The sequence below is a fragment of the Perna viridis genome, chromosome 1 (assembly GCF_037379345.1).
Source record: "Perna viridis isolate PV_CMFRI_1.1 ecotype Kerala chromosome 1, ASM3737934v1, whole genome shotgun sequence".
NCBI lineage: Eukaryota > Metazoa > Mollusca > Bivalvia > Mytilida > Mytilidae > Perna > Perna viridis.
The window spans coordinates 52,431,991-52,452,441 of NC_142445.1; the positions used below are offsets into that span (position 1 = coordinate 52,431,991).

The following is a 20,451-nucleotide window of genomic DNA, read 5'->3' on the forward strand; positions in this document are numbered from 1 at the left end:
ACATAAACTTATGAAGTAGACGAATTATGGACCTCTGCGTCGCTATAAAATATATAACTATGCATAACAGATGAGAGCAAATCAAACAAATGTATACCGGTAAAAACTACTTCCTCATAGCGCACTGTGAGAAGGTTGTGAAATTGTTTCCTGCTTATATTTTTTTATATTCCACATATTCCATATATTTTCTTGTCTTATACAACCATCTCCTGAGCAATGAATGTGTCATCGGAATCGATTGATTCTGGACATACATTTAGCCGGTTAGAGTTCGTTACCGACACACCAGGAGTGGCAATACCAATTATTATTGTCCTTGTCTTGGCATCCATTATTGGCACCTTTGGAAATATTCTCATTCTTGTTTCGATCTTTAAAACACAGAATTTACACCGTGTAGAGTGTGTTTTTATTGCCAGTTTAGCATTATCGGATATGTACGTCACAACATTGGCTGACCCGATGAGCATCGTTGGTAAGTGAGTTAATTAATATATTGTAATTGGAAAACAAATACTTTTTTTTATCTAATGACACTTTTATTTAGAAAAAAATGTTTATAAATGATAAAAATTGGCAATTTTTCTATATGCCTTTTTGTTTTTGTTTTAATCATTTTCCAGCTTTGTATTAAAGGTGATGATAATGCGAATCCCTTCTAGGGACGTGCAAAGAAAATAGTTTGTGTGAACATTATGCTATTCTGTGTCAATTCTAATGATATTGTCTACAAAATCTTATGCGCATTTCATATATTGTGAGCTCAAAACATTGGTTATATACGCTCATCATGTATATTTAGAACTATAAAATTTTGCGTTCAATATAATTATATTGTACGCACATTTTGATATGGTCAATACCCACAATATGTTTTATTTCTTCCTTTTTTATTAGATGATACTAATCATTGACTTTTTAGATGAAGCACCATCTTTATAATACTTTTTTTATTATTATCATTTCAGCAAAAATTGAAGGAGAGGAATTCTTTGATAGATTTCCGGGCTTCTGTAAGGTCATTGCCTTCGGCTGTACAATTGCATGCATCAACTCCCTTGGAAACATATCTCTTCTTAATTTCAACAGATACGTGTACATTTGTCATCACAAACACTACAACAAAATATTTAAGAAGAGTTCAGCCATGGCAATGTGCATCTGTGTCATTGGCATCGGCTTATTGCTTGTCTTATTGAATTATGCTGGTATCGGTGACCACTCTTTCGATCAGAAGAGTCTGGAATGTATTTGGGACAGAATGGCGACATATCCATACACAGTTGCGTTTTCTGTAACATTAGTTTGGATTCCTGTTTTTATTGTAGGGTTTTCGTATTTGAATATATACATGTCCGTTCGTAGGTCTGCAAGAAATACAAAATATAAATCTTCAATGCGGACTGGGTCTTATTCTAGTGCTCTTGCAAGGACGCTTTTTATCATTTATGCCATTTTCTCTGTGTGTTGGATCCCGTATGCACTTTTGATTGTTGTGGATACACGTGACACATTCCCGCATGAAGTGCATGTGTACATTACTGCTTGGGCACATTTACATCCATCTATAAACTGGCTTGTGTATTATTTTACTAATACGAAGTTTCAAAGCGCTTTTAATCAGATAGCTCATTTGAATGTCGTATTTAGGTGTGAAAGGAGAGTTCAACAAGACCATGACCTATCAACATGAAATGTAAACTTAAACAATTTTTAAGGTATAGTCATCAGTGGACTAATGTCTAAACCAGCGAAACTCCTTGAATTAAAATATTGTTGCTGATTTTCAATCACCAGAAACAAAATTAGACTTCACCTTATACTAGCAATATAGTACCGGAACTCAATTGTTTCAGCAAGTGACATGAACTGCATTGTAAATAAAATTTTGCCAAGATATATTCGTTGCAAGAACATGCTGTACAGAAAGAACAGTGTTATAGTCTTGAAGGAAATGCACGAAAAAAGAGCCAGATACATTGAGTATTTTGAATGTGTATGTAATTTGACAGTATATAAGATATTGTCTTGTTTGTCCTTATTCACGTTGTCTGTGCATGTGTGCAGCATTATGACGTTTTGCACATATAACGCCCATATTTTAATGTTTTCATGTGAACAATAAAAAGGTATTGTGTAGAAAAGTAAAGATAAGGTTATACCCAAGTCATAAAACATTTATAGTGCGTATTTAAATGTTTCTGAGTTCAGGTTAGGCATTAATCTTTCGAAAAGCTGATCGCGACCACGTAAAGCCAGTCACAAAATTAAGGGTATGATTTTTGTTGTTGCATACTTTTGCAAACAGTTACATCATCCTTATATAAGCTTGTACCTTGGTTAACTTAAAAACTTCACTTTAACTTTGATAAATTTTGACACTTATTGCAATATCTTATCATTACTTTATGATCTATTCACGTTGATTTGATCAAGTAAAGTTTATATTTGGATGATAGATATAAACGTCTCAGAGTGTGACGACTCTATTCGCTAAGTCTGTACGTGACCGGACTGATTACATACACTACATCCCATCAAGCTGATGCTGCACACTAAATATCAAATCGTTACCATCATGAAGAGTTATACTTATATTTTCAGGACAAAAATTTTAAACCCCACAAAAAAAAAGCAAAACAATTGTTTCATGAAGGGTTGCTGAGATTTTTGCGATAGAAATGTATTTAACTGATGTAATGTATGTACGAACTACAGTCAAATTACCGTTAACATCCCCCGTCCCCAATTTTGGACGTCTAAGACGGGGCGTAAAAATCGTCAATGCCCGCCATTCCATGATGCCTGACAACGGGTTTTCGTCATTAAAAGTTAATAGAAAACGAAATGAAATCCGAGTGATTTTTCGGAGCTCTTGTGGTAGTAGCTGGTTACGGGTTTGGGTTCAAGGGAGTTGGTTTCCAACCCAAACCACAGTAGTTTATTTTACTAAATCTCAGTGCTGAATCACTGAATAATTTGTTTCAACTAATTCATTACATACAAATGAACACAACAAAGGAACTGTAAGATAATATTGCTCATGCCAACACTGCAAACGAAGAACCACTCTTTATTACAAGAGAACAAACTTACATGTTATAAAATAGGACGAAGTCCTCATATCGGTATTTAATGCTAAATGAATCATAGCTTGGCAGCACTGAGAGGGGGCGTAACCACGGTTGCATGAGGTGTTATAAACTATATTTACTCTTGCTTAGTTTGCTTTGAGAAATCTAATTGGTGTCTCAAACGAAAACGCAATATACTTATTGTTCGCTGTCCTTAATTATAGTACTCTGGGGCTTTACAACAAATTTCCTTAATTTCATTTTTGAAAATTAGAGATGCATTTCGTATAAATCTAGGTTAAGCGTTAAGATGTCTTGACAGATTAAGTACTAGTCTCATTTCAAGATCCATTCAGTAACATATAGGGAATATTAATAAAAATGAACGTTTGGTTCAGAACAAGAAGATATTACCATTTATTACCATAGTTTGTGAAAGTAATGAGAAATTGAGATCTCCTAAAAAAGTGGAATGAAGTTATATGGTTTTCCAATCGAACTACTCAGTTATTTACGCAACACTTAAGAAACGACTATGTGGAACGAGAAAGTCCGATTGGGTTGTTTGGTAGCCATGATCCAAAATGTCCTATTTTCGTATTCAAAAACTATCTCCACATACAGTTATCATTAAATGATTTCATATCACAATACAATTCATATTATCAAAGTACAAGTATGCATCTGTCACATAACAATCCTTAAAACCTGTGTTAACCCGAATCTCGGAGGTTTCTATAGATCCAGTGATTTTTTATATAGCAAAAAAAATGAAAATTTCGGTTTTTTTTTCGTGTGTTTCATAGACTTGACATATATTTGTAGTTAAATTAAACTACAAAATGTATGTTACGTCAGGCGCCGGATTCGACAATGGATGCCTGAACACCAGGGTAAACCCGTTCCTTCCAAATTGGTGCTTATCGCAAATACGATAATAAACAAGATAAAAATATATCTGAATTGAGTTAACACTATTGTTACATTTGATTAAATATGAAAAGTATGAATTATTGCGCTGCATCACATCTCAGTTATAAGGCACATGTTAGATTTTCAATAGTTTGATGTAACGGTGCTGTAAGAGTAATCAATGAAATCAAGATTCTAGCGGAAATTAAAGAATGTTATCCAAGGCAAACATCAGACCTGGAAAACAAACACACACAACAAAGAACATAAAATAACTAAAATAATATGTACAACGCAACAAAAGTAAATGAGCAACTCGGACTCCACTGAGAGGGAATGAAATGTACGACAATGGCGGATCAACATTTTATAAAATTTCTGTATGGGTGTTTAAAGGCTATCATTTGCTCATGATCGCTGGTACGGATCAAAATAAGTTCCAAACAAGAAACTGTTTGAGTGGTATTTTGGCTCCAAAGTGGTATGCATGCAAGGTCATAGTTCATTGATATCCTTCTCACTATAAACTGAATAACAAACTTTTTGACGTTTAACACATAAAGCCCATGTCTATCCTGCAAAATAATGTATGGAAATGTGACGACTTAGAAAATAAAACAACTATAATATGCACCTATAATATAATCTTTAACTATGCAAAGTATGGTAAAAAAAAAAGAATTCGGTTCCAGTGTCTTGCTAGTTTTTAAGCATAACCATAACTTTTCATTGTTATTCATGTCGTAAAATAATAAGAATTAACCGCATTTGCGACAAAAATTTTGTGCACTCAACCGCTTTAGCATATCACATCAACCGTTTTAAGTAGCTCTCCATCTAAGAATCATGCAAAATGTGATTCATTGTTGGAAAGCCTACAGATTTTTATTTCTGATATTTTGTTTAAAATGTCATAGTAAACAATAAGTATCATGTGGCTTTTCATATAACCCTTGTTCATTGGAGATTAAAATATATAGAATGTATTGTGTAATTCAAAATTGGGGGAGGTAACTCTGTAAATGACACTTAAATACATGTACAATAGAAACTGTTGGATTTTCAATGTGAATAATCTCCTAAGAGCAGACAGATTAGAATGAATAATTATGCATTTTATCATATAGATTTATAAAGAAACTTAAAAACAAAAATAAAATTATGTAGCCTTTTTGAGGATATATCACATAATGTACTACAGACTTTGTTGGATTCTTACAAAGACTACTACTTAAAAGCTATACCCATTCTCGGCTTTGGTAAAATCGTTGTTTATTTCAAAGCTGGAATTGATAATGAGTTGTTTTTACATAGAGAATGCAATTTAAAGTCATTTTTGTATTTAGACTTTTTGTTTTCACTAAAAGAAAAATATTGCTTGTGAAAAGTTGAGAAAAAAAAAGAAAACCCCCTGTACTTTTTATTAAACATAAAACAAAGGTTTATTTGAACGATCGAATTGTAATGTTTGCGGATCATACATGTAGATCGTAGACAGCGTGTTCTTAGTGTATACGACTGCTTTGGGGGTACAACTGGAAACAAACAATTTTTGATTGTGAGTAACTGTTTTTATATCATTGTATCAGCGTCATTTCTGTCTAGTTTGCAACAGCTACTACAGTTTCATTATCCCTGTTTTCTTCTGTGTCAACATATGTATTTTTTCTAACATGTAAATTTCGGAAGGAAAGTGAAATAATTGATTTTTTGTTCATATGAATTATAGGATTGTAACATTATTAAAATATGAAAATAAACACATTTGATAATCATATTTATTTAACAAAAATATAACAAGAAAACAAATCAACAAAGCACATTTCATATCAAGGTTTTGTACAATGTCTTATGTCATTTATCTGCACTATTAAGTTCTTCTAATATTCTGTTAACATGGATAACATGGCAGCACAGTAGATGATCCATAGCCATTCACGTAAGGGAAGTAAACAGGAGGTATATATTGGGTAGGAAGCATTCTCGGTGCTGGTTTACCGACTCCAACAAAACCTGATTGGTCTGTTGCATGGAAGTATGGCTGTGTTGTAGTCTTCAACTGACGTTTTTCTTTCATCCTACGATTCTGGAACCACCATTTTATCTGTGTTTGGTTCAGTTGGAGTTTCTTGGCAATAATTGGTCTGTCTTCTATGGCTAAATATTTCCTTACTGAATAATAGCGCTCTAGTTCTATGACTTGATAGTTAGTGTATGTTGTTCTGTGTTTCTTCCTGGGTAGATCTGCGTCGGAATCGTCAGAGTAGTCCGTTTGAGACCTGCTGTCGTCGGAATGACTATCGTATCTTCTCCTTTTCTTGGTACTCGCTGTTAGAGTGTTAATGTCAACTACAGGTGAATAACCACTATTGTATGAGTGATGTATTTTGTAGACGACTGCTTCTCCATGGTGTATCGATGGATTGCTGCTCCTTGACAGTTCCTCTATACTGAACGACATCTTTTCGGTTTTCATGGCTCAGTGGAACATTGGTTTATGAAGGTGAAATCAAGATCAGGGTATTTATAAGTGCCCTTGACTACTCCTCACTTGTCAAAGCTTCTCTCTTATCACAACACTAATTAATGATGCTTGGTTAATCATTGGTTTCAATCATTGTCGGGGCCCTCAAAATCACCAGTGTCATGAGTCGGGTACTGCTCATCATTACCCAAGCTGAGTGGCTGGCAATGATCAACCAATCACGCGTTTTTGACAAGTAATCATTGTCAACTACTTATTATTTAGCCTAGTAAAGCCTAATAACAATCATGATTAACCGAAAACAAATGACAACATGTAGTTCATATTAACTAATTAAGATTTATTTTTCTACATTTTGACTAGGTTATAACAAAATGTAATTATCATCAAGAATAAAAACACCATTTCATTCTGAGGGCGACTGACATTTTTTTTGGGCATAAGTATTCTGGCCTACACCTATTTTTAACCCTCTTCCAGGTACACCACACTGTGAAATGGATATAATTAATATTGGCCCGTTGTGATAAAAAAAAACTTTTTTGACCGGCAAAATTTGTCACCCTCTCAGAATCAAATGGTTGTCCCCTCCCATTACAAAATTCATGCAATATAATATTTTCATACTTGAATTGCAATATTTCATTACAATACACGTATTCCAGTATTGTACAAAATTTTACGAAAAATCTTATACATTAGCAATCTTAAATAGTCCTTGCGATTAAGGGGTTAAATATATTTGATTCCTTACTGCGGTGTAGTAGTTCTTCAATATGTGTTTACCAGTATTGCGATCGCCAAGTACAGGAAATCTGACTAAATATTATTTATAATAATTACATACGCATATTCTTACAGTTTATTTGACTGAAACCAAACTCTCAGAGAGAAACAAATTACTCTACAAAAGATTTTCTATTTTACATTAATTTCCATTGATATCCGGAATTGTCCTTTACGTAAGCGGACTAAGTTTCTCTTTTTAGTTTCGCTAAACAGGAATTACTTCCCCTGATGTAAGTACTTGCCGTGGATTTTTTGTTTTTCTTTGTTTTACAGCGGTTTATCTGTGCATTTTTAACCCGAATAATCCAGTCGTTATATTACGATCGCTACGACCACTCCATTCGAGAAAAGTAGTGGATAGAGGGCGCTGAATTATTCGAGATAGTGCATTTTTGAAAAAATGTCGACTAATTTGCCATTTGTAGTCAAAACTTTTGAAAAATATATTGCATGATTTTGATTTATCCCTTTGGGGATTCGGCGCTGGAGATATTTTTTTGTTTTGACCACCACCGATCCCAAAAGGGATTAAATTTTGATAGAATTTTCTTTGGGTAAGGGTCCATTTAGTTTTACAGGACCCCGTTGAATGCTAGAAAAATCCACGGTTTTTGTAATAATACAAATGTAGATGTACGTACAGTATTGAAGCATGAACATAAAGTTTTGAAACTAAAAAAAGTGCAATAAAATAATCTGATGTGCACTTTTGTTGCCATGATCTCAAAGGATAAGTCCCAGTCCCTACTGCAGTGCAGTAATTCTGCAACATAAAACCATGCATTTTATGTTTATCTTTCACATTTTCATCAGATATTTTCATATTTTGACTATGAAATATAAATTTTTCGAGTTCTGCATATTTTCTGTTTTCAGAGGTTACCAAAACCACAGGTGCTGGGGAAATTGATATTATTTACTGGTATATACAATGTATGTATTTTGCTTGAGGCATCTCTACACACAGGAGCTACAAAAATTTATTTTATTTACATATATACATTGCCAGTAGTTTCTCTGCCGTATTGTTGTGTAGATATGCTTACAGTTATATACATACATGTACATATAAATAAAATGAATTCCCCAAGCCCCTGTGTTCAGCTCCCCTACCAAAGGTAAAGTTTGATTTAATAATGTCATAGTCTCTTATCACAACATGAAAAGGGAGTTAATAATGGTTAAAGTCCATTCGTCCTTCCATCACACTTATTTCCTCAGGAACCACTGGAAGGATTAAGTTGAAATTTGTAGGCACAATATGCTGTTGATCATACAATGTACTTCACTGGCATTTTAATTTGACAAATTTATGGGAGTTATGGGACTTGATTGTTTGCATTTGATTGCACTTGATTGCATTGAATTCAATGGTGACAATTTATGGACATAGTTAAATTCCTCTGGAACCATGGATGGATTTTGTTGAAAATTTGTAGGATTATTAAATACAAAATTTAGATGATCATACCATTTTGATTTGAAAAACTTAGTAGGAGTTATGGGACTTGGATTGTTTCATGCATTGAACAAAAAAGTGGTAGTAGAAGACACAACTTCTCTAATTATTTAACTAAAAAGTTTGATGAATTCTTTAGGTTTTTGGATTGTTTTATTGTTAAATATGAAGTTTAGATATGCATACATGTACTTCATCTCCACAACTCCTCAGAAATTTACGCTGTAATGTCCAAATCTAAACCACATATCATTTATCCATTACTTCTGAATTATACTCTTTCCACTTTAATGACAAATGTTTTCTAGTTATATATCAATTACTTAATCTGCCAAAGCAAGGACATACTTGTTCTATGTTGGTACAGGGATTGCAATTAGGTTTGGGTACAGAGATCAGTGGTTGACTCATCTTCTTTTTTTTAACATGTCAAAACATTGAATACATAAATCTTTTTGAATGTTCTTATACATGTACATATATGTACATTGTACATGCATGTCAGTGTAAGCAACATTGGTTTGGAGATTACCAGACCAAATTTCATATTTTGTAATTTTCTTTTAATAGGGCATATAAAATAAACAATATTATTTACAAAACTGAAGGCGTTTTTACCAGACATGTCCATCAGTCCTGCTGTATTACATTTTCACTGCATGTGTAACATGTGAGATAGATTCATATTTTGTGTGGCAACCTCCATTTATACACTTTGTACCTCTTGAAAACAGTCAATTAGATTTCTGACAAATTATATAGAAATTATTAATTTATTTTATAGTATGGTATGTCCCAAGTCAGGAACTTCTGGCCTCTGTATGTCTTTTTTCGTTTTCACCTGAAATTAATCTTTATGTTATTTGAGTACATAGGGGCAACTCTTTCACTGTACCTGTGTATAATGATGTTTTGGGGTCAGCTGCAGCCTGTCCTGTGATGTGAAGTTTTCCTCGTCATTCATTAAAGACCAATGGGTTGTCATGGGCTGACATTGTCAACCTGGTGGGGTTGTTGTCTGTTTGATATACTCACCATTCTCGTTATATTTATGTTAAACATACTAGTAAATGGAGATGGCATTATAATGTGAAGTGGTAGAAGTGCTGTACAATATGTTATTTTTGACAATTACATGTTTGTAAGTGAAGCAAATTTCTTTCAGTTATGAAAGTTTCTAAAATAAAATGTAATAAATTGTGAATTTCTTTGTTTTCACTGCAGATTATTTTAGTAAAAAAAATGTCCGACAGTGAGGAAGAAGATATACCAGACCTGGTTCCAGCAGAAATCAGTAGAGTACCTATCACAATAATAACTGGTTTCCTAGGTAACAACCTATTGGCATGATAACTAACATTGAATATGAATATTTAAAAAAAGGATATGTTAAGTACATAAGAATATATTATCAACCTCATCAATGATTGGAATTTGTACTTGGGACTGATTTACAAATTCATGTAATTATAAAGGACAACAAGTTTAACCTTTGACCTTATGATTTCAGTCTGACATGAAGTTGGCCTTTTACTTTACTAGTTTTGTATCTTTAACAAAAACAAACTGTTTATCTGTTTATAGCTCACATTTAAGTTGATGTAAAACTGTAAAGGCATGATTATTTTTAATCAACTTCGTCCTTTTACAGGTAACACCTGCCTTATGTTACTTTACTGCATGTATATTAGGGTGATGGTGGTGGTTTTATTTGCATTAAATGTTAAACATTATAAACCAACAATGTTTTGCTTTATATATAAGTTATTTACAGGTTGTAATAATGTCTGTAGTGTCTTATTATTTATTTTGATTTGTGACTTTTAACATTTTTGCATTTTTTGTCAAAACTAGGCATTTTTAGCAGGAATGACATACTTCTCCTTGAATACCTAAGTAAGCTATATGCATTCTCAAGTTTTGAAAAAAAATGTGAGCTTACACTTTAAGTGCAATAAACTTGATCTCTTTTTTCTTGAAAATGCATAATAATGTTTTAGGTTCAGGAAAGACAACTCTGTTAAACTATGTCTTAACAGAACAGCATGGGAAGAAGATTGCTGTTATAATGAATGAATTTGGTGAAGGTATGCTTTAAAAAAAAATGATATTTAAAGCCACTGTGCTCCACATTTGATTGTGTATCTATCTTTTAAAGCTTAAGGAAGAACCTATCTAAATAATAAGTAAACAAATGTCTTGAAGCAGTACTTGTCAAAGTTGAGAGTGATATTAAGCAGTTATTTAGCTTTTTATTTTTACTTTTCATTACAAGAAGTAAGACTGAATATTATAAACATTCTTGTGCTATTTCTTCTGATCAAATTATGTTTATTGTTATTAATGTGTTAGTGTTTATTTTAATTACTAGGATTTTATAATTTATTGTGTAAATAATGTAATGTATATAATGCAGGACCACATTGCTATTTATCCTGTTAAAATAAAAGACTTAAGTCATTAATTTTATTACTATTACTTAGCTATACTGAATGCTGGTTTAATTATGGTAGGGATTGTGATCATACTCTTCATATATCAGTACTACTTTCAAAGAGAAATGATGAAAAAAAATGCTGAAATCATGGTGATTTTTATAAACTGCAAGCAAGTTTACTGTTGTATAATAGTATGGTATCTTTAGTGTCATTCATGTCATTGATTTCTTTGCCATTGTTGTCTGTATATAACTGATTTTTGTGATTTTACATGGAGTATATGCAATAGAGCTCTATGAAATTTGAACACAAGAGATTGATTTCGGAAATTTTTGCGCTAACCATTTGGGACTTTGTGATCAAATATATACAATGTACATGCATTTTTAGAAATAGGCAGTAATTGGCTTTTTCATCACCAGTTTAAATTGGGGTTCAAGTTAGTCTTGATTGATAGGGTTGTTGGTATGCTACGTAAGTGTAACTGAGTATTTATATATCTTTTTTCTTTATTTTGGGACCCTTTTCAAGTTGACCCATATTGGTAAATACAATTTAACTTACATTGCTTTCATGAAAACTTAGACTCTTGGAGTACATCAGTACACTGAATTGAGCAGTTTATTACAAGTTTTTTTTTTTTTTTTTGTCAATACGTAGTATTTAAATTTCAGTTGGTGTTCATAGGGTCCAAAATTTCAGGCAGTATATTTCCAACATAATTGGGATTCTTTGGGTTCTTTGACATGTTGAATCTAACTTTCTTTTTTTATTATGGAGTTTCGGTCCTGTTTACAATTATGCCCACTCCGAGTTCCAAAGTGTCCAGAATTAACCAGCATTTGGTTTATCAAAAATGTTTGTTGAGGTTCTTTTGCAACATATATAGCATTGATTTTTATAATGCATTTTGTAATTTGTGTAACAGTTTCTGTATTCAGTGAATGTAACACTGTAAGTATGACATCATGATAGAATTTTAATGTTTATTTTCAGGTGACTCAATAGAAAAATCTATGTCTGTAGGACAAGAAGGAGAATTGTTTGAAGAATGGTTAGAATTGAGAAATGGTTGTCTTTGCTGTTCAGTCAAGTATGAAATTAATGTCCAACTTGAAAGGAATGATTTTTCTGTCTCACAGTTAACATTCTACAGTGGTTTAGAACTCATTCTTTTCCATACTTTTCTTTCATCATATTTCAGGGCTTTCTTTGCTTATGTTAATCAGTTATTGCTATACTGTTGCTTTTCTACTTCTAGCAATAAGATAAATTATAGGAACCAAGAAACTTCCCTGGGTTTTTTGTTCATTTAAGGAGGTAGACCTAGACTCTTGAAATCAGTGATATGTTTGTATCATATTAAATATCACCAAAGCCTGTCAAGCTTTCATTTGAAACAGAATGAAATCAGTCCAAGTTACTTTGATGCTTATATGAGATTGATGTAAAATGCTGAATGCAAACATTCCAATGGTTTGTATGAGTTGTGTCCCTTACCCTAAATCTACCTCCTTAATTTGAATTGAGATACATTTCATGTAGTCTTCAAATGTGATCTTGTATTTGCCACTTATTTTTAAAATTAATATTGATTTTTAGGGACAATGGTGTAAAAGCAATAGAGAATTTGATGACCAAGAAAGGAAAGTTTGACTATGTTTTATTGGAAACCACTGGACTAGCAGATCCAGGTAAGGCTATTTGGTAGATGTATAAATATAATATTATTTAAGATAAAGATACTATAAACATTTTTACCCTCAAGACTGTACAAAAAATAGACTGATATTTTAATTTTAACATCACATGGTACTTTGAGGTTCCATTACAAAAATACAACATGCTATCATCAGTATGTCAGCACATGAGTTGTTCAGTCTTTGGACTGTTTGATTTATTTCTACAATTATCTTCTCTCTGTATTTGAAAATGTTGGATATTTTATTTTCTCACTAAAGAGATGAGGATTTTCCTATTTTTACTCATTTTTAGCCATGTGAGGTTTCGTTTTCTCATCCATGGGTGAGATAAAGTAGGTGATTATTGTGACACCACAATTAAATGTTTTATGACATCTTGTATTTTCAGTGGAATTTCTGCAGGCAGCAGGAGTTCTGAATTGATGTACCATTGACATAGTCTAATATAAAATTCAGGGAAAGAATCAAACACTGCTAGAAAATGCAAGACACTGTTAGGTAAGATGTCTCTGTCTTGCACTCTCAGCAGTGTTAGATTTTAAAAAAATGTAATATTTTGTTAATTTCTCTCTTTGTATTTTAGGTCCCATTGCATCAATATTTTGGCTAGATGAAGAACTGTGTAGTGATTTATTCTTGGATGGTTAGATATTTGTATGGCTTTTATTTAAATCAAGCTGTTTTACATTTTACCAAAGTCTCATATGATGATATAAGAATGGTCTGTTTACATTTGATTTCCTGACATCAATTTTGTGTATTTTAAGTAGATAATGGAGATTTGGATTCTAAAAGGAGATAATTCAACGTAAGGGTTTTACATGTTAGAAACCTATAAGTGAAGCTTCTCACAAACCACTGAAGGGATTTTTAATAAAATTTTATTGGGAGATTTAGCATCATATGTAGATGTGGATATAGGAATGTAATTACTGTTAAAGGATTTCAAAGGGAGATAAACCAACTTAAGGGTTATACATGTTGAAACAACGCAAGTGAAACATCTCATAAACAAGTGAAGGGATTTTAATGAAATTTTATTGGGAGATTGAGCATCATATGTAGATGTAGATATAGGAATATAATTACTGTCAGAGGATTCTAGAGGGAGATAATCTAACTTAAGGGTTTTACATGTTAAAATCATCTTTAACCACTCGAGTGATTTCAATGAAATTGTATATAGGGTTAGGCATCAAATGAAGATATGCATGAAGAAATAAAATAACTGTCTGGAAAACAAAAAAGGAGGTTATTGAATTAAAGTGTTTTACATTTAACATTCAAGTTCAGTTGATTTATGTTCATTCTCTTCTTCAGTTTTTCTTTCTATCATATGATTCTTTTTTTACCAGTTTTAATGTGATTTACTATAAATCTTGAATTGTTATTAGTCTAACCTTAAAATAAATCTAACTGTATTTAGAATTTGGTTTTGGCCTCAGATTATATGTTTGTCATAATCATGGACCTAAATTAAACTTTGTTATTTTCAACAAAAATTACTAAACTACTTAGATTCTTCAATAAGCTAAACATTATTTTGTAATTAGTTTTTGGATTTTTTGCCCCATTTTTAAGTCAAAGAACAGTAAAATATTTTCATTATTTTTCACTTTTTTCAAGATAAATTTCAATGGACAGAAATTCCTGAGTTTTGCAACAATATAAAAGGTAATATGGAACTACAGCAATAAATTACCAAACTCAGCTGCTTATTGTCTGATTTAGTGATCATCCTTTAAATAAATACTTCAAAATTATGTACAACAGTATTCAAGGATAGATCTGTGACCAATGAACTGGCATGCTATATTGTAAGCATGTTACATTCGATGAAAGAATATATGGCCACATTTTTTTGAGTTCTATGAAGCTTGAAGTATATCTTCTTATCATATTTGTACAAAAATTCTACGCAGATTTTTTGAGACTCATTTCTTTTTTTTACAGGAATAATTACAGTTGTTGATGCCAAATATTGTGAAAAGGTAAATAGGATAATTCTCAATCAAATTAATTTAATATTAAAATCAAAGAAACCCAAATTGGATGAGAAAGGGTTTATTGAAAACAAATTTGATGGTACTGGTACATTTTGATATTTTCCTACCTCACAATTCCAGTTTAATATATTGGATGTATAAATTATTTTGTGGTATTATTTCTGGTTTTGACTAACTTTGAAAAATGTCATACTGTAACCTTCTGTCCCTGCATAATGATATGTACTCTATTGGTATTTTTAAGGGAACACTTGTGACACAATATAAAAATAGGAGATGTGGTATGATTGCCAATGAGACAGTCATCCACCAAAGAACAATTAAATTTCCATAGATCACCACACAGTCTTCAATGATGGGCAAAACCCTTATCATGAAGCAAGCTGTGAAAGGCCCCAAAATAAATCAAGTGAAGCTATTCATAAAAGACGAAAATCAAGTTAATTTTTAGAAAAAAACGACAACCACTGGACTACAAGTTCCTGGCCTGGAGCAGGCCATTAAAGTATGTGGCATGATTAAACATGTTAGTGAACGCTCATCCTCCCCTAACCTAGGACAGTGGTGGGAAAATACAGTATTAAAACCAACTATACAATCTATTGGTGTCATTTCATAAATTTACTTGTTACTATTATTCAGTACCTTAATGAGAAGAAAACAGACAATTCTATAAATGAAGCCACAAGGTAATAATGTTTTATTTCATAAGTCATAGAATTAGTTTTGACAGTTATTCTGACACCAAAAAAATGGCAACAGGCTATTGTAACACTACCATTTGTCCATATGTCTGTCAATACACTAATCTTGTTTTCTGTTTGTCTGTCCTCCCATCACAACTTTGTAAATACATGTCATCAAGCGCCAATAATCATTCAAAAGAATTTTATCAAAATTGATGCATACTTTAAAAGAAAAATATATTGCTTTTGAGGTCATAGGTCAAAGATCAAGGTTACAATAGAACTAATGAAAAATCTTGGGCAATATGAAGTACAAGGACAAAAAAGAAGCATTAAAAACAGAACTGGTGGGTTTAGATTTGTGACAGAATGAATTGTTGATTACTGTTAACAATACTGATAGTATTTAATTCCAGACAGATAGCAATGGCTGATGTGATTATAATCAATAAAACAGACCTTGTGTCAGATGAAGAACTCCTACAACTTAAATCTAGAATAAAGTAGGTTTTACTCTATTTTAAGCTCATTTACACTATTGATGTATAATTTTACTTCAGGATCATCATTCTGATTTAATCATTGAAAAGCATTTGCTCTTTCTTTTAAATTCATGCTTAAAAAGATTCCAAATTTTGAAATGTTATAGAATCAGTAATTATATGTATAGTTATCCCCGTCAGTGATTAATTGTTAGGGTTATTCTGTTTTTTTGTTTTTTTTTTCAGGCACATTAACAGCTATGCAAGGTTTTTAGAGACAACACAATCCAAAACTGACCTTGACAGCATACTGGATCTAAATGCATATGACGGAAAAAGTAAAAACAGGTAATAAGCAAAACAAGAGATAACTCAATATAGTCGGGACATCTGTACACATTTTTAAGTTGTGTTCCATGGACAAATCGGTTTCCAGATAATAACTTGAGTAAAAGTGTATTCATCTTTATGAAATTATACCACAAGATACCATACCTGAAAATAAAGTTGGGATTGATTTAGGGGTTTGTCTCTTGAACCATTTAGGAATTAGGACCCATAAATGGCTGGAAAGAAGCATTTCCATAATGTCTGGACAATAACTTAACTATAAGTGAACAGATCTCTTTGAAATTGTACCACAAGGTGCCATATTACAAAAGGAAGACTGGCATCGATTTTGGAAGTTGTGACTTAAACCACTTAGGAATAAGGGGCTAGAAAGGGCCAAGAAACAAGCATATTAATGGTATTTGGACAATAACTGGACTAAAAATGAATGGATCTGTGAAATTGTACCACAAAGTACCATACCTCCAAAGGAAGGCTGATTGTCAAATTCTTATCCTGTGTCAAATATTCAATCAGAATTGAAATGCAGAGCTGTGTCAAGCTTGAATGGTATGTCCATATGTTCCACACTGTTTAGGGTTCAGCTTCCATGGTGGTATTAAGCTGTACCCAGCAAATCATTATATTTCTGAGTAGGTAGAGAAAGAACTTAGAAACTTGATTTTGATTTAGGCCTAATCAAATGAAATATGCCATTTCCATTTTCTTTTGCTTATGTTCCTTTGAAATGACACCATAGATTTGGAAGTTATGTATCTATCATCGCAAAAATTAGACTGTATTTGAAATTGAACAAAGGCACATTAACACATTTATTTTTTACTTCTTGCTCTTAAAATTATGTTTTGAAAAATACATTTCAGTTTGGAGGATGTATTTAAATCTAGAGGTTTTTCCACAGACAGTTTACATAGTATTGATGAGGTAAGAAAAAAGTCAATTATATATAAAGTTGAAATAGAATTTTTGTTGCAAACCTAAAGTATTTAGGTCTTTATGTGTGACATGATTGCATACAGCATGAGGGAGGAAAGTTTTGAAGTATGAAATCGATTTTTCACACAAGATTAATGTGATATCCTTATGTATACATGCACTCTATCAGAGTTAGAGGTAGTAGCCTGCCCGCCAGCCTGAGACAGGCAGGGCTAGTTCATTTTAGCAAAAAGCTATACAGCCATATTGTAAATATAATGAAAAACTATTCAGAACTGGCTAGAATTTGAGTGAGTTTCCTACCCTGACTCTATGCAGACTATTTTGTTGAACTGTAATTAAATAAGAAATCTGAGTAAAATACTCACTAGTACCACCCTTGCTCCCCAGCTTCAGTAAATGATCAAAACATAATTCAAATAATCTAACAGGAAGCTCATGTTGTCCAAGCCCAAAATCTCACAATATACCATGTATAACTTGTGTTAAAAAACTAAATGGGTGCGAAAAGTAGAGAAAACTGCTACAAAAATATATAATTGATGGACAACCAGACAAAATTAAACAGTATATCCCCCTCATTGGGAGTGATGGTATCCTGATGACTCTTGACAGTTTCAACAAATTTATTGTTACATATGTATACCGTTTCTGTAATGTGAGCAATGAAATATATGAAATATTTGAACACTTTACATTTTTGTTTTGAAATTTAGATAAGTAGGAGACTAATTGATATTTATTTATAGGATGTAGGTACCTTGACCATTGAGTGCAGAGGTTGTATGAACAAACAGAAATTTGATCAAGCTGTACAGAGCGTACTGTGGGATAAAAACACAAAGAACTCAGAAGGATCTGTGATGGATATACTCAGGCTGAAGGTAAGGAACAACTGAGTCTAGAAATACCAAGAACTCAAAAGGATCTGTGGTGGATATACTCAGGATGAAGGTAAGGGACAGCTTAGTGTAGAAAATACCTAGAAATCAAAAGGATCTGTGGTGGATATACTCAGGATAAAGGTAAGGGACAGTTCAGTATAGAAAATACCAACAACTTAGAAAGATAGGCAATAGTTAATTGTGAAGGTACATGTATACTTATGTTGTTAATTTCATTGTTGTAATCCAGTGCTTTTATTGATGTTGTAGTATAATCAACAACTTGCCAAATATGTCAAGGATTCATTTTTCTTCAAATCTTCCCAATACAATTTTCTCTGCATTTGCAAGGGAGTTATTTCCCAGACAATTATAATGTTATGTTCATTTTTTATGATATTTCAGGGACTATTATCAACTGTTGATGACAGAAGATTAGTTGTGCAGGCAGTTCAGGAGTTATATGATTCTTTTTATACCACTCCATGGGAAAGTTCTGATGTTAGAATAAACAGGGTTGTCTTTATAGGTATGTAATTACAATCATTATTGCTAGTCTGTTTAATCTCATTAATTAGTTTTTTCGACATAATTATAGCATCAAAAGTTTTATTGAGTGGCATGATTGACAAATTTCTTATTTTATAGTACTCCAGCTAAGAATCATGCAAAATGTGATTCATGGGTGAAAAGCCTACATATTTTTATTTTTGATATTTTGTTTGAAATCCCAAAGTAAACTGAAATTAACCTTTGGTTTTTCATGTAACCCATGCTTTTAGGAGATAAAAATTATATATAATGCACTGTAGATTTCAAAATTAAGGGAGATAACTCTGCAAATGACACTCAAATACAATAGAATATATTAGATTTTCAATGTTGATTGTCTCCTAAGAGCAGACAGATTTGAATGAATTATTACTTATTTCATAATATAGACCAATAAATCAACTTAATGTCAAAAATAAAAATATGTAGCCTTTTTTTAGGTGTATCACATTTTACAGAATTTGCATGATTCTTACAAAGGCTACCACTTAAAATCATCACAATAAATGTACATTTGATGGAGACAAGGCATAAATATGAGATATCCACAAAGCAAATACATATTTTGCTAGTTTAATGAATTATGAAATAATTTACTACATGTATATAGATAGTAGTGATTTATTGAATGTTTCATTAGTAATAAATTTCCATAAATCAGATTGTGAAATAAATTCAGTAATTTCACTCTCAAACTTTCTCCCACCAAAATGTCAGTAATTTCATGCTCAGAATTTCTTCCACCAAAATGTCAGTAATTTCACTCTCAGATTTTCTCCCACCAAAATGTCAGTAATTTCATGCTCAGAATTTCTTCCACCAAAATGTCAGTAATTTCACTCTCAGATTTTCTCCCACCAAAATGTCAGTAATTTTACTCTCAGATTTTCTCCAACTAAAATGTGACGACTCTAATATCAGTCCCTTAACACAAAATTTTTATTTTATGTGGAAAAAGCAATAAATTACAGAGATATTAAAGTACTGAGAAAGTTCTTTAATTCGTAGATCCCAATTTTCGTGGATTCTTGAATTTGTTGTTTTGAGGTTTTCAGTAAACACATCAATGAGAATCTTCGTTTTGTCAGGAACCAAATTTCATAGTTTGTCTCAACCACGAAAACAACAAAAATTAGTACACCACAAACAATAGTACTTTCATAGTATTAGAAAAATTATAATCAATTGGTTATTGTGATTAAACAAAATATCAATACCCATGCCTGGAATGCTTAAATATTGAACTCCAGCCACTTGTTAAATTGGGGCATTCTTTGACACTCACAATCATATTTTTGGTATTCACTCTTTCCAGTTAGTTACCCCGTTATTATCTAATTGCTTTGATACTGACATGTCCTTTTAACTTCATGTGAAAAAAGGTAAAAAACTACAATGAGAAATTGATGAACAAAACCGTATTTCAGCTACTGTCATTTACTTTTATAGGGAGGAACTTGGAGAGAAGAGTTTTAGAGGACATGATATTTAAGTGTTTATCAGATGAGGCATCAGGGACTTGACATAGACTATACAACATCTTCTAGAACTGTGTCTGATACTGTCTTAGATCCTGGTGATCTACCTGTGTTTGAATGAAGTAAAACCTCAAGACTAGAGATGTGCTCTTAAGATCATGCTAACTGAAAGTCTCTATTTTGCCCTTTTTTCTATTAAAAAGAATACTCCTA

General features: G+C 32.2%; 2 protein-coding genes across 8 annotated transcripts; both read left to right on the forward strand.

Annotated features, from left to right (window-relative positions):
- Positions 1-75: 75 nt before the first annotated feature.
- Positions 76-2,193, forward strand: LOC148629307 (melatonin receptor type 1B-A-like). Its single transcript, XM_088547845.1, has 2 exons — positions 76-478; positions 972-2,193. The coding sequence occupies exons 1-2, from the start codon at positions 220-222 to the stop codon at positions 1,694-1,696; spliced, it is 984 nt and encodes a 327-aa protein (XP_088403971.1). The 5' UTR covers positions 76-219; the 3' UTR covers positions 1,697-2,193.
- Positions 2,194-7,472: 5,279 nt separating this feature from the next.
- On the forward strand, positions 7,473-20,451 carry LOC148629308 (zinc-regulated GTPase metalloprotein activator 1-like). Of its 7 annotated transcripts, none has more exons than XM_088547733.1 (15): positions 7,473-7,493; positions 9,947-10,052; positions 10,723-10,809; positions 12,157-12,253; positions 12,763-12,854; positions 13,447-13,506; positions 14,490-14,537; positions 14,817-14,854; positions 15,512-15,558; positions 15,972-16,058; positions 16,284-16,385; positions 17,252-17,312; positions 18,074-18,208; positions 18,614-18,737; positions 20,210-20,451. In XM_088547733.1, the coding sequence occupies exons 2-15, from the start codon at positions 9,965-9,967 to the stop codon at positions 20,281-20,283; spliced, it is 1,140 nt and encodes a 379-aa protein (XP_088403859.1). In that variant the 5' UTR covers positions 7,473-7,493; positions 9,947-9,964; the 3' UTR covers positions 20,284-20,451. The 7 variants fall into 7 exon arrangements, with proteins under 7 accessions (XP_088403859.1, XP_088403867.1, XP_088403904.1 ...); XM_088547741.1 differs by lacking the exon at positions 7,473-7,493 and adding an exon at positions 7,521-7,817; XM_088547749.1 differs by lacking the exon at positions 7,473-7,493 and adding an exon at positions 7,878-7,896.

Coding starts and splice junctions, on each gene's coding strand:
- LOC148629307 (XM_088547845.1), top strand. CDS start 220: ATGAATGTGTCATCGGAATCGATTGATTCTGGACATACATTTAGCCGG. Junction 479..971: donor TGACCCGATGAGCATCGTTG/GTAAGTGAGTTA, acceptor TTATCATTTCAG/CAAAAATTGAAGGAGAGGAA.
- LOC148629308 (XM_088547733.1), top strand. CDS start 9,965: ATGTCCGACAGTGAGGAAGAAGATATACCAGACCTGGTTCCAGCAGAA. Junction 16,059..16,283: donor CAACTTAAATCTAGAATAAA/GTAGGTTTTACT, acceptor TTTTTTTTTCAG/GCACATTAACAGCTATGCAA. Junction 18,209..18,613: donor TGGATATACTCAGGCTGAAG/GTAAGGAACAAC, acceptor ATGATATTTCAG/GGACTATTATCAACTGTTGA.